Below are 22,154 nucleotides of genomic sequence, written 5' to 3' on the forward strand. Positions count from 1 at the left end.
TGTTTGTAATTCAACATGTAATGGTATAGTTCAAACAATCTCTCATAATATTTGGGACTAAATGATAGTGCCATCACACTGTTTGAACTGCTCTTTCACTCGTTGTAATTTACAAAGTGTTAAATATGTATTAAAATATGTTACATTCGCAATTCATTTCAAACATTCACCATTCAGGCCCAATCGGAGAAAAAGTCTTAAACATCAATGTTGGTACATGGATGGTACAGATTTGTTGTGGTACTTTTCTTTTTTTTCTCATCTACATGAGAATACAAAAGATTTAAAAATAATATAGGGGTTGACTTGTTAGAATATTTAAAACCTACCAAAAACGACAATTGGTTTCATGGTTTACAATTCATATATATAACTCAGATAAATAGTAAATTATCAAAATCTTAAGTGAGGGTAAAACAGTAATGACTATTGCATACGTTACAAAATGTGGTGGATTACCTCATTGCATAGAATATTTCCAGTACTTCATCTGAGTTAATTAATATTACTAACATAACTGGTTCCTTCTCCTTTTGGAAAAACCTCCAGATAGTATTCAAATCGTAGTGGGGGATAGCCTTTTTTTTTGTAAAAACAATTTAAATTTTATCAGCGGTTGGCAGAGTAAATCCTTTTTTCATTTTATCAAATTATCTGTTTGTTCAGAGAGTAGGGAAATTCTTACTTCAAAGAGAGGTTTCCCCTCAAACTGTGCTAGTTCGATTCCTTTTCTCTCCACTTCTGTCATCATTGTGTACTTCTGTGCTAATGGATTAACCTCTAGCATAACTTTGTGACGTTTGGCCGTTAAGTTGCTGTTAAAGTTGGAATTCCTTGACGTGGGTTGGACTATATGGATTACAGAAGGATGTGTAATGTGCATATAATCTCTATTTGGTATATCTGGGAGGAGTAGACTATACTTGTAGTGTACCTGAACCTAAAAATGAATGTTGAAATGGTGGGTGCTACGTTTAAACAGTCGTGCAGCTTCGTTGGCAACAAACGATACAACGTGTTTTAGTTCTAAATGTTACATAGGTAGTAACGTTTATATGTAATGTTGTTTGCCACTGAGTAACCTTTGAACAGCTTATGAGTCAGTTATTTACAGGACTACCACCAAGCCGCCACCCCCTGAATGTGTTATGAATAAAGCCAAAAGCCCAGATACATAATAACTGTTAAAATTATATCTTTGCTTGAAATGGATTCAGTAAGGATTAAAATAAATTAACCTTTCTTAGGATTCAGTTTTTATTTGATTCCTTTTTTGATTTTAATAACACTTTGTAGGAGATGGCAGGTTAAGTTTCTGGAAATTAAATATGTAACTTTATTTGGCAATCAACCTATCGTTTGCAAAGCAACATGTTTAAACTTAGTAAGAAGTTAATGTTATGTGGGATTTATTGTTTCTGAGTGATTACCAAGAAGCATTTAAGGGCCAGCGATATTCGGTTTATTCATGAAAATATGATGGCAAAATGTCTATGAGAAGTAATTAGGTCTATAACCAGTATCACAATACACACATTTCCTCCATTTTTGTAGCACATGAAACTCTTTATCTTGATGAATGTTAACTATTGCTGAGTTGGTCTTTATCACTAATTTATTCTTGTACACAACAGAAGTAGACTTTTGTGTAGTTTTCAATCCTGTACCGCACAATGAAATCTATAAGGGGCCAAGAAAAGATGAATTAAATTATACAACGACTTAAATTAAAAACAAAAATCAGGAAATGAGAGACATAACCACATTCACTACCAGGTTATACAAGGCAACTTATACCGAGGAGCTTTGACGGCTGGATGGTAACGTGTTTTAAGGTGTCGAGGAGTAGTTTTGTAAAATTGAGTAAATAAGTAATATTTAATACCATAAAATAGACCACTACAAATAAACCAACTGAATAAAAGTCTTTAGTTAGGGATGGTGCCAAGTTTGTATTGAATCCATTTTTCTCAGACAGCCAGGCAGAGCTCAAGACACGCGACTCCTGCGAGTTCAAGTCCAGGGTGGTCTGGGACTACCTCACAACAGTATCTGTCCTGGGCAGAAGCACTACAGTGACGCTCTGCTGGGACCTTGGACACTCAGGGATAAAAGATAACTAGGTGGCCGATAAGTTGGAAAATGTGGCGTTAGCCTCAGACAGATCACAGCTTCCTGAGATTGCACCTACATCGCTTGAGGATCTACATTGGGGACACTGCATGTAGGAAATGTGGGCAGTCCGAGGAGACTGCAGATCATCTACTCTATGACTGCACAGGTAATGGAACCATGACAAGGGGCAGACACTTTCATCTAGAAGAGCTCATAGATAGGATGCTGCAGTTCACTAAGCAACTCAGGTTTGACGGCCTCTGATGCACCAAGTGGGGAGTGCAAAAAGCCCATTTGTAACTGACGCAAACTGGGACTAGGTTCGCCCTGATTCAGTAAACCAATCAATCAATCTGCCATTTGGTATAAACAAGTAACAAATTTAGACCGATACGCTCCTGATTGCATTAATTGAAAGTAAACAGTGTATTACTGGCCTCCTAGATAATGTTTGCTAATGTCCTTCAAGACTAAAGCCTAAAAAAGCAGTACAGAGCTGTTATTCTTGAATGCTAACACATAATTTGTTTGAAAATATTTACTATGCTATTTTCCCCCTTATAAAAAATTCTAAAATGTGAAAATAGTATATTTCATTACTAGGGCGTAAAGTGACTCTTTACGAACCAATCAAGTCTCAGGAAAATGAGCAAGGGTTGAAAGGACACTTTTAGGCTGAGTGTTGAACTATATTTTTTGTCGTATTTCAAGATTAATTAACAAAGAAGGTTAGATAATAAAAATACTTATCATGTAAAGATAACCACTAATAACAACGTTGAACTTGTTTCTGATTCTTGTAATGCAAAAAAACAGCTCTTTAGTAAGTGATTCAATCTTCGTCTATTCCAATTCTATAAGTGTACATTACAATATCGATATGTCAAACTATGGACAAGAATGCAACATTAAGCTACAATCGACTAGATCAATCGATAAATAATTTTGATACATGCGATTGCTAACAATCAAAAGCTTACAACTGTTTACAACAACTTACTTTTACTACCTAGGGACTAAAAAGATTTTTACTTCCGAGAGAGTAAAAGAGCTATTTTAGATCTGCAATGCGTGTATTTAAAATGGCTGTTTTTGCTGCAGTATGACAAAATCTGTTTTTATTTAATCATTTAATTTTATAAAAAGCTATTTAGTTATAACAAATCATTGTAGATGCGTTCTAAACCACCTAAGGTTTTATTAAATTAATGTTCCTAATTTATTAAGGATCGGTTTAGAATAAATAGCAATACGTAACAGAAAAAGATAACTTAATGCTGAAAAACTTTCCTAACAGCGTCACAGTTATTAATTTAATTCTATTATCGTTCCCATGATGAACAGATAATGTGACAATAATCAAGGTGTAATAAACTTGTAAAAGGAAGTAAAATAACAACAGATAACCTTGTGATAGCAGAGAACGACCAGGCTAAAACATACTGTATGGGGAAGTAATAGGTTACAAAAATAATAGTAGTAGTATTTCACCTATTACCGAAAAGGTAAGGAATGTTCCTGGCTATTACCACAAAAAAATAACAGTATTTTTTCTCTTTCATAAACTAAACTTAAGGTTATGTTGTGTTTACAATCAGGCCAGAAATAAACAGACGTGTAATATCCTGTTGATTTTATACTGAGATTAACTATTTAACCCTTAAAATTTAATAATTCTGTCAAGTCCCTAACTTAAGACATCATATTAGTAACTTGGGTGTACTTAAATAATAATCAATTAGTAGGTGGTTTTACCAATGTTATTGGGTACTATGTGTTGATATATGTATATAGTGAAGTCCATGTTTAGAGGTATTACTCTTTGGTCTTTGTGTATTCTCTTTTAAGTGTACTTGATTTCCGATTCAGAATAAAATATGTCGGCTCATTAACTGCAGCCTAAATGTATTTCTGTCGATGTTAATTACAATTTATAATAAATAGTATTGAAACTTCAATTGTGTTTTTATTTAAAACATGAAACATGGTGTCTTATAAGTGGGATACAAATAAATTCAAGTGCGTGAGTAATAAATTAACATAAAAATGTGTTATAACAATGAGTGAGTCGGAAGATGAAAACGTGCTTCAACAAACTGAACAAAGGACTGTGTCTAGAAAAACTGAAAATTTCACAATGGTTCCATGCAATCTTCAGAATTTTAATTTCGAGGGCAATTTAGCCGAAAATTGGAAGCACTGGTATCAGAAATTTGAGATTTATCTCTTGGCTTCTAACCTAAATTCTGAAAATGACGCTAGGAAGGTTGCTCTACTACTACATAATTTGGGTGACAAATGCATAGACATTTTCAATTCGTTCAACCTCTCATCCGAAGATGCAAAAAAGTATGACGTGGTGGTAAGTAAATTTGAAAACCATTTCTCGCCTAAGAAAAACCTCACGGTTCTGAGACATAAATTTCTAAATAGGAAACAGCTGCCATCTGAATCCATCGATAGTTTCTATACAGACTTAGTTAACTTGAGCCTCGCTTGTGAATTTGACTCTGTCCGCGAAAGTCTTGTTTGCGATGTCTTAATATCAGGGCTTAACTCTCAAAACCAGAATGTCAGGGAACGATTATTGAGAGAGCCGGAGATTAACTTGGAGAAGACTTTAGCAATCTGTAAAGCTGCTGAACTGTCTAAACAACACATCAGAGAACTTGAAGCAGAACATAATGTCCATACAGTAAACGTCCATAAGCAACGAGAGAGGGGTTACCAACAACCACAAACGTTCAGACAGAAACAGGTTCATCAGGACCAACGGAACAAATTTCATCCACCGTCACAGCAGAAATCAACTGGGACAGGTAGGCCTAACAAAAGTACAAGTGCTAAGAAGTTTATTTCAAACTGCCGTAATTGTGGGAAAAATCACGGTATTAACAAGTGCTCTGCGTATGGCTTAGTGTGCTATAAGTGCGGTAAAAACAACCACTTTGCCAGTGTATGCAAATCAGCCAAAAAGGTTTGTGAAGTAGGCCTAAGTTTAGATTCTAATTCGAGAGATGTAGCTATAAGGCAAGGTAGGCAAGACAGTTCTTCTAAAAGTACTTGTGCACAAGAATATTTTTCAATTGATACGGTATCGCTCACGTCTGAATCTATATCTAATTACGTGATTGACAAAAACTTTTTATTCAGTAATATATGTTCAGTTAATGATTCTGTTCCTAAAAATTACATGTGTAAATCCAGGGCTAATGAATGGCTAGAGAATTTGAACATTAGGGAACACACAATATCATTTAAAATAGATACAGGTGCTCAGACAAATATCATCCCAATTGATTTGTTTAATAGGCTAGGCCTATCAAAGGCATTAATACGCACCTCAAATATAAATCTTAGTACACTAACTGGTGAAAAAATACCGGTACTAGGTATTGTAGATTTAGATTGCTCTTTCAACAGGAAAATGTTCTGTATTACTTTTGTAATAGTTGATGTGAAATGTTCGCCAATTTTAGGCTTAAATTCTTGTCGCGCGTTAGGTCTTATAGCAGCCTACAACGGTCAGGTATTGTCTGATGTTAAGAACCAAAGTGTAAATAATATTGTTCTAGGTCAAAATATGCATAGGCCTAATGAAAGTGTACATTCTGTTAGTAGCATTTTGAATGAATATAGCTCACTTTTTGATGGTAGTATTGGTAACATTCCTACAACAGTTCATTTGTCATTAAGTGAAGATGCTAAGCCTATTATTGAACCATGTCGTAGAGTACCATTCGCTTTGTTAAATCCTTTGAAAAATGAACTTGAATTAATGGAAGCTAATGGAATTATCGTAAAAGAAAATGAACCTACAGAATGGGTTCACAGTTTAGTTTTGATAAACAAAAAAAATTCTGGACTAAAGGTAGTATTAGATCCAAGAAACCTGAATAAGTATATACAAAGAACACACTGTCAAATGCCAACTATAGATGAAGTGTCATCAAAGTTTAATAATTGTAAGATATTTTCAACTCTTGATGCAAGCAGTGCATTTTGGATGCTTAAGTTGGATAATATTAGTAGCAAGTTGTGTACGTTTAATACACCTTTTGGTAGATATAGATACCTTCGTTTGCCATATGGTATCTCAAGTGCACCGGATATATTTCATTCTACTGTATCTCAAATATTTGAAGGTATTGATGGTGTAGTCACCTACATAGATGACATTTGCATAGGTGCTCCTGATAAACAAACACATGATTTAAGATTAAAGGAAGTATTAAAAAGAGCTAAGGATTTTAATATTAAGTTTAACTCTAGAAAATGTAAATTTGCTGAGAGTGAAGTTTTGTTTTTGGGTCATCGGTTTACTGAGTATGGTTTAACTCCGGATCCTTCTAAGCTTAAAGCTGTACAGGAGATGCCAATACCTAAAGATCGTAAAGATTTGGAAAGATTTTTAGGAGTTACCAATTACTTATCAACGTTTATTCCAAATTATTCGACTGTAACATCTCCTTTGCGAGTTCTTTCACATAAAGATGTTTTATTTCAATGGAATGCCGAACAACAAAATGCATTTTTGACTTTAAAGTCTTTGTTAGTATCTCCTCCTGTTTTATCATATTATGACCCAAGTAAGCCAATAACATTGTCTGTAGATTGTTCCTCAACTGGTTTAGGTGCTGTATTGTTATGTGGTGATAATCCAATTGCGTATGCGTCTAGAGCGCTCACTAAGACTCAGTCAAATTATTGTCAGATAGAACGAGAAATGCTAGCCATAGTTTTTGGTTGCACTAGATTTCACCAATTTATTTTCTCTAGGAAAGTAACTGTTGAAACTGATCACAAACCCTTAGAATGTTTGTTTAGGAAGCCCATTACTGCTGCTCCTTTAAGATTACAGCGAATGATGCTAAAAGTTCAACGCTATGACTTAATTGTTGTATACAAGCCAGGTAAATTGATGTATATAGCTGATACACTGTCACGTGCAGCACTTCCAGTAGAAGGTAAAGAAGATATTGATGTTTTAGATGAGGACATCATTTGTGAGGTAAATATGTTAAAATCTTATCTTCCCGTGTCTGAAAGTAAACTAAACCTGCTAAGAGAAAAAACCAGTTCAGATGAATGTCTAGGTATTTTAAAGATGTATATATCTAAAGGTTGGCCTCAAAAGCCTGAAGTCAGTAATATGGTTTTACCATTTTGGAGTATTAAACATGATCTTCATGTTGTAGATGATCTTGTTTTCAAAAATCAATCTATTGTTGTACCTAGTTCACTTCATAAAATGATGCTTGAAAGTTTGCATTGTGGCCATGTAGGAAAACAAACATGTGAGATTAGGGCACGCAATTTATTGTATTGGCCCACCTTACATAAAGACATTGAAAGTTTTGTAAATAAATGTAGTGTTTGTGCTAAGTTTAAGCCTATGAATGCAAAAGAACCGTTGTTGTTTCATGATGTACCAGATTTGCCTTGGCATAAAGTGTCAGGTGACATTTTTGAGTTTGATAACCAATATTTTCTTGTACTAATGGACTATTATTCTAAATATATTGAGTTAGTATCTTTGTCAGACATTACTTCAAAAACTGTAATCGAGAAATGCAAATCAATATTTGCTCGCCATGGAATTCCTGTTACTTTAGTAGTTGATTCAGGAAGTCAATTCACTTCTAACGCTTTTCACGAGTTTTCTGTGTTGTACGATTTTAAGCTAGTGATAGTTAGTCCAAAACACTCTCAATCTAATGGTCAAGCTGAGTCAGGTGTCAAAATAGCGAAAAACTTACTGAAGAAAACAAAAGAATCTAAGTCTGATGTGTATCTTGCATTGTTAAGTTATCGTAACACTAGTAAACAATATCAACCTTCACCAGCAGAGTTAATGTTTAGTAGAAAACTCAATGGCCTATTGCCACTGTCTAAAAGTAGTTTGCAGCCTAAAGTAACAAAACCTAACAAAATTTTGTCAGACAAGAGAAAAGATTGTATTAAAAAGTACTATGATAGAAATAGCAAAGAGTTACCCTCTTTAAATGTAGGAGACAAAGTGTATTTTAAGAAAACTGTTGATTCGCCTTGGACATCAGGAAAAGTAGTAGAAAAAAATAGAATCCCCAGATCCTATGTTTTGTCTGATGAGAAAGATAAAATGTTTGTAAGAAATAGGAAGATGATTAGGCCAGATTTGTCTAATGATACAGTTAATGAAACCATAATGCCTGAAACAAGTCCTAAGTCAGATTCACAAATCAGTTTGTCAGGTACTAATGGTAATAGCCTTATTTCTCCGCAAAGTAGTCCAGTGTTGTTTCAAAGACCAGTAGGCCTAACTTCTAGAATTTCATCAGAAGAACAAATTGTTAAAAGTTTCGATGGTTGTGTAAGCCGAAATGGTAGATTGATAAGAAATCCAAAGCGGTTGTCTTATGATTAGGTTTTGGTGTATATTTTGTTAGACTTGAAAGGAAAATGTTAAAGTTGTATTTTGGAAAGTTAAAATTTTCAATTTTGTAAAAGAGAGGGGATGTTGATATATGTATATAGTGAAGTCCATGTTTAGAGGTATTACTCTTTGGTCTTTGTGTATTCTCTTTTAAGTGTACTTGATTTCCGATTCAGAATAAAATATGTCGGCTCATTAACTGCAGCCTAAATGTATTTCTGTCGATGTTAATTACAATTTATAATAAATAGTATTGAAACTTCAATTGTGTTTTTATTTAAAACATGAAACACTATGGTAGCATGTACAGTTGCATGTACAGTTGCTACATAGTAGATTTTGTTGCTACGTATTGTATGATTAAAAAGCTTATATCTATTGGGATTGTTGGCAAATAATGTAATGTAAACACAAGTTTTAATGTTAAAAGACCAATATTAATAAAATAAAAATGATTATATATTGGCCTTTTGAACATTAAAACTTAGTATTACATAAAAAAATAGATATATTCTACAAAAAATTATATCTGTAATTACCGGAAAAAATAAATCGTAGATAATTTAAATATCTTAAAATGTTGCCATAACTGTCACAATATCACCACAACCTGCTTGCTTACTGACTTTGGCTTACTAACTAGGTATTCATTTAATTCTCTCAATATCATAGCTCATGAAATATAGGTTGTTTATCTTGAAAATATTTTTACACACAGCTAAGGGAGCGAGTTAAGAAGAGAATGTTTATTTAAAATTTGGTCCAGTAGATTAAATTTAGTACAGTGGAATTTAGATTTCATAAAAAAATCTAACAAGATCAATTTAATAACAAAATTAGCACATATTAGAAAAATGCTCATATCCATTTGTTAAATGCACACACCGGAGCAATACTCTGTGTGATACAGAGTGGACGTGATACTTTTTCTTGGAAAATCTCTTGCGATAGTAGTGGTCCGTGCGACACCACAGTGGCTTATGGAGCTGTGCACTTCAGAGCAAACTGCGATACGCGATACTTTAGATGCTGCTTGATGGTGCTGGTATCAGCCGCTGATCACTAGCGGCTGGCATCAACTGCAAATTAAAGGAAGCCGCTACTGTAAGCTTAACACGTTCGCTGCTGAAAACCTTTAAACAAGCGCTCACCAATGGCGGCGAGGCCCAGGCGGAGCCCCGACGTGCTAACTGAATCTACGATCGCTATTGGTATTGAAATATCTCAGTAAGACGAATCACAAAAGAGCAGTGGTGATTGTTCTGCGTTACCCCGATAGTGGACGTAGTTCACTGAAACACCCAAAGGTAGCAGCACTGCCTGGATCAATAACCAGAGTCTTTGTAATATGGCTCGAATAGAGAAAATCTCCGAAAACGGGACAAAAGCATTGCCAGACGGGATTTTACGGGCAATTTTAGTACTAATCTACATCAGAATAAAGCTCACATTCTAAGCTACAGGCTGGTAACGATTACAACGTTCCCCGGCAATGGCTGAGCTCACATTGCAACAAAGTTGTATGCATTGCTGAAGGAAGACATTTCCCGCCCCGCGCCAGCGGCACCGGTACAGCGGGGCGGGAATTCCCGCCCCTCGCAGTGTTAATGTGACCAAAAAATTAGCAGCCCTGACCACCTCTAGAAGCGTGCCAGCGGCTAGGCTACCAAAGGTATTTTTCAACATGGTTTTACACAAAAGTGTGTCTCATTTTTTTAATTAAAGGTTCAACTAATTCTAGCAATCCTTGAAATTTATGTGGACATTTATAAAACATTTCTGTGTGTTTCAGAGTCTTCTCCTTTTGATTTTTGCAACCAGCTTGAAGAAACTCCTAAATGTTCCTTTTTTATATCTAAGGAGTCTGGTCCACTAACACCTCTTCTTGCGGTTAAGCATCTTTAAATAAAGTTCTTTCTCTTTTACACACATTCAATAATGATTGAGTACAGGTTTATGAGGACCCAAGGACGACTAGAACCAAGCTACACGAGTAAAAGGGGTAATTTATAGCATAGAACTGACTGACCTTTCCGTGGTCGCTGAAGCAGGTTATTGATTTTTTTGAATTTATTCCAAAACTATGCGTGCTTGTGGGACGTTTCTTCAAAGAAGTATTTAGGAATGCCAAAGAAGCAGTTTACAGTGAGTTTTTGCAAAACTTCACAGCTGATCTTTCTCACACAACTTTGTAACAACCACGCACGGGAAGGGTAGTAACTCAAAGATCGAATGCCGAGTAGAATTCAAAACTCAATTTATTATGTTAAATGAACAAAATTATTTGCAATGAAAAAAACAACAATGAATGTAAATACTATCAATTGAAAATATAGCCTAAGCAAAAGTGATTTACAAAACGGACATGCCCACCCCCACGGACACCCGTGGGGGAGGGAAAGATAGCGCGTAACCGCGGCTCACGGACTCTTCGAACCCCGACCCCCGACTCTGACTGACTACCCCAGGTTCGGAGGTCCCACACGTCACACAGAATGATGACACCTCATGTCAGCAAAACAATCAGGCCATGCATTCCATGCCACGATCCAAACAACCGAACGTGATGTAGCAATCGATGTACCCAATACTTTGTGACACTCAACAAAACCCCAAATAAATTGCAAGACACTGCTGACTAGCGGAGTTGCGACACGATTGCCCATCTTACCAATGTCGATGTCAAATACTGGGCTTTGGGATGTTATCCATAATAACAATAAAAAAATATGGTCAATAACTTCCTGACCGTCACAACCTCAATTATCGCTTAAGAACTCGTTACGAGGTCCCACGGAAGCTGATCATCAGTGGCTGACAAGCAGCCTAGTGTGACCCATGCTTAAGACGAATGCAATACTGTAGCGATATTATCGCCGTAAGCTGCATTCACCTCAGCAACCTCAACAGTCAGCAATAAAACTCAGCAACTTATCAAAACATTCATGATTCATTCTAAAATATATGTAGAATCTTTTTACATCTCTTCTTAACTAGGGCATGAGCATATGGTACTCGCCAAATTGCAACCGTTCTTTATTTATACCCCCCATTTGTACCGTACCCACATTTTCCTTGCTCTTTCATCTTTTACCACGGCTAATAACAGCAAGGCTTCTTCAGCCGTTCAGACAATGTCATGGTAAAACAGTACTGTATATAAACAAACACAAAACTATAACCATAGACAAATAGAATAAATATAGACTGTCAGATAAAGGTTCCTCGATTTGCTGCTAGAGCATGCTCAGCGTTCGTCGATTCGCTGCTGTCGTGGACTCACCATCTGCTACCAGCACTACCACCCTTGCAAACGAAATGCTACCAATGTATCAGACCCACTTTCTAATATGGGCAAAGTACAAAATTCTTATCCCTTGATTTAAACAGAAAAGCATATTTTTTAAATAAATGTTTAAGTGTGGAAGAACTTGTTCTCTGCGATATTATTCCCCAAGTATCGTAGATAAAATTCTTGGAAATGTATTGCGTCGTTCCAGCGATTAAGTATCGCTTCAGTGTGTGCAGGTCTTTAAACAGTTGTTTTAAATGAACCACTTTAAGTGTTTCTTGACATTTTTCTGAAGATTTGTTACATATACTGTACGGAAATCATGTCACTTTTAAGACGGCCCCTTTGCATTAAGGCCAAAGCTTCCATAAAGTGAAAGTATTTTGTTGATTTTTTGCTAAAGACCACATTTTAGCGAATTTCCCATATAGGGAATAAGCTATTACCGTAGTACTCATGGTAAGAACTAGACCCGGGACCGATTTAATTTTTCATTTTGAGGTCCCTAGAGTCCAAAAACACTATCTGTTCAAATTCATATATATATATATATATATATGTGTGTATCCGTTAGCGCGATAACTCAAGCAAAAATTATCCGATTTTGATGAAATTTGGTACAAACATGTAAACCTACGTTTATTCGAACGGGTTCGCGATCCATCATAATCGGACCATGGGAACGGGGGTTTATGGGGGGTTTTATGGGGTAAAAATGGGGTTTTCCCATTTTTGACCCTAAAAACAAAAAAGTTTGCAACTTCTTTTTAAACCGTTTTGTAGAGCTTAAAAAAAAAAAATAATTTAGTATATTGAAGAGCTGTTGTATGCCTAACGGTCACGGAGAAAATTAAAAAATAGTATAATTTAAAATTCCCATGTTTTTCTTATGGAGAAAATGAAAATTATTGTAGTTTACTTGTTTATGGATATATATTGATAATATTTGGGAAATTTATTTATTTCATCCTATACTATTGACGTATGGTCAAAAACACTTTTCACCTTCCCCGTAGCATCAAACCTAAGCACACGTTAAATCTTATCTTATTTAAATAGGGAATACTTAAATATGTCTTATTTATGGAAATATTTTAGTAAAAATGTAATAAGACAAGTTGAAATTCGCTTAGTCTGCAGGTTTGCTGCGGCGGGGGTATTTTTGTTCTTTGGGTAGAAAAGTATAACCATACTACTCACAGCTCTCTTTTGTAAGTAAATCTTTAAAACAATAGCTGCAAGCCTTGAGCTGCAGCATGAGGGTCAAGTTTAGAACTACTGATTGGGCTTTTTTTATTTGTGTAGTTCAACGGGAGACAGGTCTGGACAATGAGAGGACGATCTAAGATCTAAAATGAGTTGTCTCCGTGCCCGGGAGATTGAACCCGGTTTCGGTTACCTTTGGTGAGCAATTCAAGAGGAGTTTACAAATCTGCACCACAAATCATGCATTTTACAACTTTTTGCATTTCCTTCCTGTGTGTGTCCACACCACTGACAATTCTTATGGGATTTTCAGTTCATGGGATGAGGAAAAACATAATCTTAATAGGCATAATTATATCACTGAATGAGGGTGTTCAAAGAGTTAATTATACATGTTTGCCAAATTATTAATTATAGGATAAGTATATGTGTTTACCTTTTGCTATGAGGATTTAGGCAACACATCCATGTAAGCTCCAGACAGCAAGTCACTCTCAGAGACTCCAAGTTGTGTCATCAGATTAGCAGCAATGGCCTCTCCCTCCTCTGCACTCTGACCTTCCTTCAACATCACCTGTACAACAACATGACCTTGCAAGCTGACTAACAAAGTTATCTCTAGCTAGAAACTACATATAAGGTCCAGACAGCAAGTCACACTCAGAGACTCCAAGTTGTGTCATCAGATTAGCAGCAATGGCCTCTCCCTCCTTTGCACTCTGACCTTCCTTCAACATCACCTGTACAACAACATGACCTTGCAAGCTGACTAACAAAGTTATCTCTAGCTAGAAACTACATATAAGGTCCAGACAGCAAGTCACACTCAGAGACTCCAAGTTGTGTCATCAGATTAGCAGCAATGGCCTCTCCCTCCTTTGCACTCTGACCTTCCTACAACATCACCTCTTGCAAGCTGACTAACAAAGCTATCTCTAGCTAGAGACACCATATCTATATTAGCAACAGATGAACTTGCTAGCAGACTAACAAAGTTATCTCTAGCTAGAGACACTATCTATATTAGCAACAGATGAACTTGCAAGCTGACTAACAAAGCTATCTCTAGCTAGAGACACCATGTCTATGTGTCAACTGTCTTCTAGGTACCTACAACAGTAGGCCTGAATGAGGTTATATGACTAGCAAAACCTTCATTTGGTAACTGTTGGATAAAAATCCAACTTTTAATGCATGTGCAACGTATCTCAGCTATACTTGAGATTTTATTTTAGAAAATTATATTGCATTATTGACCACTAGTTATACAAAAAAACTTTTAGTCAAGTTTTATTCAACCTGTTTGTATTTTTTTCCTATAAATCGAGGATACAATATAAATTGAAGACAACTGTTTGAAGATATCATAGCCAAAAGCACAAAATTTTATTTTTGTATGTTTTTACGCCAGTGGCATTTTTTACGTTTTGAAAGGGAACAGTCCAAACCCTAGTCTTCTTACTATCTAACATCGACCTATTTGTTAGATAGCATCATTAATTTATAGCCCCATGGGGTATCTGGGTCTGGAAACGATCTCGCTTGGATTTGAACCAACGACCTTCAGATTTGGAGGCGAGCACTATAACCACTCAGCTACCCAGACAAGTATGTACTACTTATATGTTACCTACCTCTAGTTCCATAAAATCCCCCAATTCTTCAACTCTGTCTATGTGAATTCGTGTTTGACCAACAAGGTATAAAAACCGTTGTTTTTTTACTGATCCTTTTTTCCCAAGAGCATCTGCCAGCACTGAAGTCAGCCCTGGAACATCACTAACGTTGCACTTGACGTACTCGCTTAACTTTGGCCCTTCCACGTCTGGGCGACTATAGGATATTAATGTTCCAGTTCCGTTCTGTAACAAATTTCCCAGTACCAAAGTTAGCATACTAAAACACAGTTAAAAAAAGTTATTGTAAATATTACTTATATGTCAGTATGTCACTTTTTTTATAGGCCTAGGAACAAGTATTGACTGAAGTAGACATCCCAACTATATGGACCAGCTGTCACCCATTTTTTTTTATTTTAAAAGAACGTAGGTAGTTCAGTGAATCAGTTACAGATTGTTTGTTGTGTCTCCTGTCTACAATTCTATTTCTCTCCTTATTTTTTCTTACAGAGATAGTTGACGTAACATTAAAGATGCTATAGCTAATAAGGTCTCCCTAAAACACCTTCCACGTTCTGGCATACCTCATGCGTATCATAGAAGATTATCTCAGGTTCCGCCTCCTCATGTATGATACTACAGAGGGCCCACGGACGATGAGTGCCACTTCCGGTGCTGCCCAAGGTTCCATACTCGGCCCAGACCTCTGGAATGTCACGTATGACAGCCTCCTGAGGTCTGAAATGCCTGAGGAAACTGTTTTGATTGGGTACGCAGACGAGGTTGCAGTTTTGATAGCTGTACGTGGCGTTGAGCTGGCTCAGCTAAAGCTGAACCGAGTTATGCGTACCATAATCGCGTGGATGACAGACCACGGTCTCTCGCTTGCTTTGAGCAAAACTGAGATCATGATATTAACAAAAAAAAACGGATTGACACCATCGCCGCTGAGGGGTAGGGGCCGTCGAAGTCCAGACCGTTCGTTCTGCCAAGTACCTTGGGGTTATGGTGGTCAGCAAGCTTAGCTGGCGGGATCAGATTTTCCGTACGGCGGACAAGTCCGCTAGGGCGGTCTCTCTTAGCCGGTTGATGGCCAATGTCGGAGGGCCTCGGTCCAGCCGTAGAAGGCTGTTAATGTCTTCTGTCCAGTCCGTACTCTTGTACGGTGCTGAGGTGTGGGCAGACGCTCTCAATAAGGAGGTATATGGGATGCGGCTCGCCCAAGTGCAGCGTCAGGCAGCACTAAGAGTTGCATCCGCCTACCGAACAGTGTCCGAACCCGCCGTCCTGGTGGTTGCTGGAGTCATCCTCGTCAAACTTTTGGTGGCGGAGAGAAAGGCAATTTATCAGCGCCGTGGGAAGGACCAGGAACGAACAGAGGAACGCACCCGCACCTACCAGCTGTGGCAAGAGAGCTGGGAACAGGAGACTCGGGGACGCTGGACCAGGCGACTGATATAGCAAGTCCAACCTTGGGTTAATCGGCGGTGCGAAGAGGTGGACTTCTACCTCACCCAATTTCTGACGGGTCACGGCTTTTTCATGTCGTACCTGTTTAGGATGGGCAAAGCCGTGTCACCCGATTGCATAATACTACCCAGGCATTCCCGATGACGTGGAACATACCTTTTTCCATTGCCAGCGTTGGGAAAGGCCCCGCCTGGAGGCTAAACAGTTAGTAGGACTGCTGTCAGTGGACACGGTCATACCGATGATGACGGAGGGTGAGGACAATTGGACCTGTATGTCACATTACATCCAGGGTACCATATTCTCCGCGCCAAGATGCTCGACCTTGACCGGGATGCGGTGTAGGTCATAAAGTATCTAAATGCCAAAAATGGTGAGAGCCCTGAGGGCTTAGGTCACATGTTGGCCTGACTTGAAGTAATGTGACAAACAATTCCAGATCTGTGTCCAACAGAGTAGAGGGGGGTTTTTAGTGAGTAGTCTGTGATAGATTCAGGAGTCTCACACTACAGGCTGGCTACCTGTGTGCGTAAAAGCATTTTCCCTCCTCTCCCTTAAAAAAAAGGTCTCCTAAAGAGACCTTACCTGTCACTTTAACTTTAAGTAAGTAAACTTTAAGTTTATAAGTAAACTCTGCACGTTCAACAGAAATCAGTAGTTAACATCAGCGAAATCTGTCGGTGGCTCACTTAACTAAGTCTATTTTTATTTAAAAACTGGTGACGACTTTTACAGTGTTAACATGGGGATGAAATGTCTAGTTCTATTAATGGTTAAAGGTACAAGTCTATGCTACATGCAGCACTACAGTACAAGCATCGGCAACACCGGCCATATGACAGATAATAATAAAGATACTTTTATAATATTGGGATACAATTAAAGCCAGGTATACATGCACTCGTTTGTTAGAATTCAAATGCGTATGACACCTGATGTCTGCATCCCGAGACTGTCCACATGCACAATTCTATCCTCACATCTGATAAGCCTAATTGGAAAAAAGTTATTTATTTGTCCTTGTCTCCAAGAGGAGTATCCTTATATATAATACGTGAAGGCGATTTCTATGAAACACTACTCCTCCGTTAATAATGGACCAATTTTTACAAACGAGTATTTTTTGTAGACGCACCCTTTCACCAATTCCTATAATAAAAGTCCTCAGACTTTGCCCCTCAGGTCATCAAAATCCCAATGTATTTCATATGAAGAAAATATTTTGTAGATGAATCATTTGTACTAGTGTACATGTTGCTCGAAATCGAGCAATTGCAAAGAAGTAAAGTAGTTACAGTATTTAAAAACAAATAATTAACTTATTTAAAAACGAATAAAAGTCATAATTTCCGATGAGTTTAAAAGACTCAGCTCATAGATTACGTGACTAACAGTTACATATAATCAACATTTCTAGTAAATATTTGATCATTTTTCAAAAGCTGATCTGGTTTTTTAGTATATTCTACATATCTTTCCCACTTATAGCCGCATTAGGTGGTCCAGGTTGATCTTCGTCAATGATAATGTAGTCTGCATAGTACTACCCGTTGTCGCTAGTATGTTTACAAATTTCAGTAATTTTTTATAGCGATGACATTTTGTTTACATTACTTAAGAACTGCCTGATTTTCTGCATAACCTCTCTGTCATAATTTTATTTGCTTCAATTGGCATTAATTTGGCTACCTAGTTACTGTTATAACGTAAGTTATATTTACCTGAAAAAAATGCAGAATTGAAAGGCCAAATGTCGTTCAGATGGTTTTTTGTTTCCCTTAAATGTGAATAATGCAAATCCTTCAGTGAAAGTTTTTATTAAGGTTTCTTGGATGTAGTCATTTTATTTTAAAATCACTTGACTTTTATGAAAACATATATTTAATGTCCTTGCCGTAGCAGTTTAATTCAGCCCTAGAGTGTTTTCCTTTGCCAATCATCATAAAGTTAAGTCAGTGTTAACTACAAAATAGTAACACTTTGGCTAACATCCCTGTTCATTGTTTGTGGGAATCTTCATATTGTAAATGCTCTTCATTATTTAGGATGATAACGATAGTAAATGGTTTTTTTTATCTTTATTTTTTCTACTTGGTGGTGTTCTATGACTCCTATGTTTCCATGGTAAAAAATCGGTTCTTTCAATTATTGCTCAAGAAATACAGTACCCTGTCAATTCATTTTTCTTTTTTGGTAAAATATATCAAATTGCCCAGGCTTTCTCGATTTTTTACATCGGAATAAAGTACGAATGTAAATTAAAGTAGCAAATATTTAATTTCAACCAAATCAGTAAATGTAACCTATGCGTTTCGTTGAATTGGAAAATAAATAACAGCAATTAAATTATACAGCTGATCAAAGTGTAAACAATTACGTTCTTCATAAGGATAACATGGGAACTTTCAAAGCCACTGGGGCAGAGCCCAAGGGGCTTTTTCGAAAATGTAAGGCCAGTTTGCAAATCTACGCGACACGCTCTTTCCAATGAGACGTCAATGGATAAAATCGGTTAAGAAATGGCGAAGGAGTTCAACCGACAAAGTTTCATGTAGCGTATTAATTATATAGATTAGTTGCTTACTAAAACAGCTGTTCATAGTAGGCCTAAATACATGATACATTAGTTTTCAGTTTCAATAACTGGAGTGGAGTAATTGATTACATTATCTTTGACTTGACTCTTTTTAAGTCATCGGAAATTATGACTGTTATTCGTTTTGAAATAATGCCTATAATACTTTGCAATTGCTCGAATTCGAGCAACAGGTGCACTAGTTTGTATTTATTGTCCTCCGGCACCTACGCGACTTCTTGAATTTAAGAGTTTTAACAGTCCTGATTGAGTTAATTTTCCTAAACTAAAAAAATCCTCTTATCCGGACTCCTTGGGACCGAGGCCAGTCTGGTTAGCAGGTTTTCCGGTTAAACCAACGTCTCCTAAAACTTGTTAAAATAGGAATGTCTAATGTGACTATATTAGTCAAACATGATTATTACGTAAAAATAGTAAAACTAGTCATGTGATCACTGGTCTTAAAACTTTCCCATGAGAAAATTTGTTTCAATACCTTACACTTCCAGCCAATCCTGTCCAGTTAAACTGATTTCTGGTTAAAATGTATCCAGATAAGAGGGAGTGTACTGTATTTAGCCTACCGTGTCTCTTGTAGCCACTTGATGTCTCTTTGTACTTTTAGGTCCTATATATTATGTCATAAGCCAAATTTTTATGATCACGCTCACCATATTCTTTTGACTTCACCAGATACAAACACAGAAAATTTCTCTTAAGTTCAGTTGATTCTGTGAGAAATTCTGTGTGACAAATATCCACCATATAATCAACAGCTCTTACATGCACTGAAGAAACGTCAGACGGACTTCTTTGCAAGTAAAATAGCTGACAATGTGAACACAGATTTGTGCACATTTCAAAAGAGCATCCACACGTTTCAACTTGTGTGTGGTCGTTGCAGACATTTGATGCTTTTGCTCATACCTCATATGTCATAGGTAGCCCACTGCACATGTGCACAGTTCTCAGATTTGTTCCAATCAGTGGTCCACACTCACACATTTATCTGCCCATATCAAAAGGTGAGCGCAAACAAAATGAAAGGATGTAAACCAGGCTTGAGGTGTATTTGAAGTAAAATATAATTAGATTACGAGTACGGCAGAAATGATATTAATTCCTTGTGTAAGGTAACTGTGTTACTAAAAATATCAGCTGCTTCTTTGTCCGAGATCATTTATTAAAAGCCTAAGGATAATCAAAGTAAAGACTACCTATCTAACTTCTATTCTTGTTAGGAGGAAAAATGTTTAAAGGAAAACATCCTACCCATACTTAAAAATTGCCAGTACCTGCTCCCAATTCATAAATATTGCAATCATATTTAAATACCTTTAAGTCACAAAATACTGAAATTAGACTGCAAGTTTGTAAATAGGCCTGACCAATCTATTTGTAAGCCACAAATAAGGCTCGTTGCACTCACACCAATTTTGGACGACCGATTTTTTACCGACCGTCCAAATTCCAATGGTGAACCACAGCCGGGAACGGGACCGAATATACGTTTAATCCTACGGAGCTTAAAACGTTGATACAAAAACCACATAGCAACAACACTTTTAGGATTATGTATTCAATAATCTCGTCCCGTCCTGGACACAACAACAAAGACTGATCATTTTCCTGTTAAAAATCCGGTATGTGTACAAGCAACATGAACCGATAAAATATCGACCGACTTATTACCGACCGTCCAAAATCGGTGTGTGTGCAAATAGCCTTAGACACATCACTACTGGACGAACAGCCATAATTAGGTTTAAAACAGACTAACCTCTTCTCTGAGTTTAAGACGGTTAAGAGGATTTGTGGTGTGGAAGAAGATGTCATGTTGGTTAAGGATAGTGCCTTCACTGGCACTCAACTGCTTTGCCTTGGCGATCAGTTCTTCAACATTTCTCACTTTTGCTTTAATTTCAATGTTTCTCGATGATGCATTCATAGTTTCCTAGAATCCAACAAAAATAATTAGCCTACTTGTTGGTAAGATGGGAATTAAATACTTTGATAGAGACTATGAAAAGTGATCTCAAAATCTTATTAGGCCTAATTTGAGAGTTTGATCAGCATGTTAAATTGAGTCCAGCTAATACAAAAACATTTTGTTGAGGGTAAGTAGTTAAAGTGCAGAACATATTTTTTTAGCTTACCTAAAGCATTAAATGTGGTTCAAACTTAATTGGAGATATTTTATAAAATCCCTTTGGACTACATTGCCCTAGACAGAATAGCTCATCAAGGCAATCTCACCTGAGTATGCTAGCAAAGAGTTTGCTTTAAATATGTCAAGATCAAGCTAGAAATGTATTTATACTTTAAGTTTCACAGCTTAATGCACAGACAAATAATGGAATGAAGGGCGAGTCTGAGTGGAAACGATAGTACATTATATTCACTTGGTAATTCACACTCGATAAATTTATCTCTCCTAATTTTCTTCCACCAGTAAGTTACCAGTGTGTCCGGGATCAACTCGGAAAATGTATGATTCACCTTCTTCGACTGGATTTGTGTAAACTAGGCCTCTTGTAACAAATTGCCATCTCCAATTCACTTACACATTGGTACCTAGGCCCAAATTTAAATTTAGGAGTATTGTATTGGTAAAGCTATGAAAATAAAACGTCCACCATTGTTGGGCAATTAATAGGAACTAGTTTACCCATAAGTGTCTAATATAGTAACCTTAAGTTACCTGCTTTTGACTTGTGTTCTGGCTGAATGAAGATAGGGCTAAATCAAACTCTTGATAAGGCTATGACGATTATGTAGTTTTCACTCAATCAGAAACTCAAAACATAGTTTATAGTAGCTCACTATTAAAAAGCCAATAAATTATTTAGCAATTTGGTGTATTGTTTATACTAAGTTAAATCACTGCTAGGCCTGAATAGTGAATAGTAAAATGTATTGGTCTTCGTCTTACTTAACCTTTGCATTCGAAGAATGAAGATTGAGGTTATGTTTGATGGATTGACGTGGGTTTGATTATTTACCAGCAGTTTTAAAGTTCCCGCCTCCTGCCTCCTGCAATTTTTCTGCCAACTCTATTCTCTGCTATTCAGCTACAACGTTCATCTACTCTACACTATTATATAAAAGTCTAATGGTTTTCTTTCACCATGATGTCTGATGTCTGTTTGCACGTGTATAGGCGCAAAACAAAAACTACTGACTGAAGACTGAAGTCACTGAACCGACTGGGCTTAAATTTTACAAAAATATATACCGGTACTTTAATCTTAAACTAAAATGGCGACCATAGGCCTACAAAGGTACGTATTTTAAGCCAAGTACAGGTGTCTCACGAGAGGTGTCTCAAATTGATTACGGAAAAACGGCTTAACGTACAAGGATGAAATGAAATTATTTCCCTCTAAATTGACCCCAAGGAATAACGTAAAAATATTTTTAACTTTTTCCCAATACAGGGTGTGCCAAAAACTGAGGGTCACT

At 36.8% G+C, this 22,154-nt stretch overlaps 1 protein-coding gene across 1 annotated transcript; it reads right to left on the reverse strand.

The window, feature by feature from the left end:
* Nucleotides 1-1,301: 1,301 nt before the first annotated feature.
* LOC128986082 (uncharacterized) lies at nt 1,302-21,831 on the reverse strand. Its single transcript, XM_054406201.1, has 5 exons — nt 21,394-21,831; nt 20,473-20,646; nt 14,663-14,890; nt 13,465-13,602; nt 1,302-1,680 (listed from the first exon to the last, which is right to left on the reverse strand). Exons 2-4 carry the CDS (start codon nt 20,638-20,640, stop codon nt 13,471-13,473), a joined length of 528 nt encoding a protein of 175 aa, XP_054262176.1. The 5' UTR covers nt 20,641-20,646; nt 21,394-21,831; the 3' UTR covers nt 1,302-1,680; nt 13,465-13,470.
* Nucleotides 21,832-22,154: the final 323 nt, after the last annotated feature.

This window comes from Macrosteles quadrilineatus, unplaced genomic scaffold, assembly GCF_028750875.1.
Source record: "Macrosteles quadrilineatus isolate MER2022 unplaced genomic scaffold, UCM_ALF_1.0 Scaffold_2__2_contigs__length_208266976, whole genome shotgun sequence".
Lineage (NCBI taxonomy): Eukaryota > Metazoa > Arthropoda > Insecta > Hemiptera > Cicadellidae > Macrosteles > Macrosteles quadrilineatus.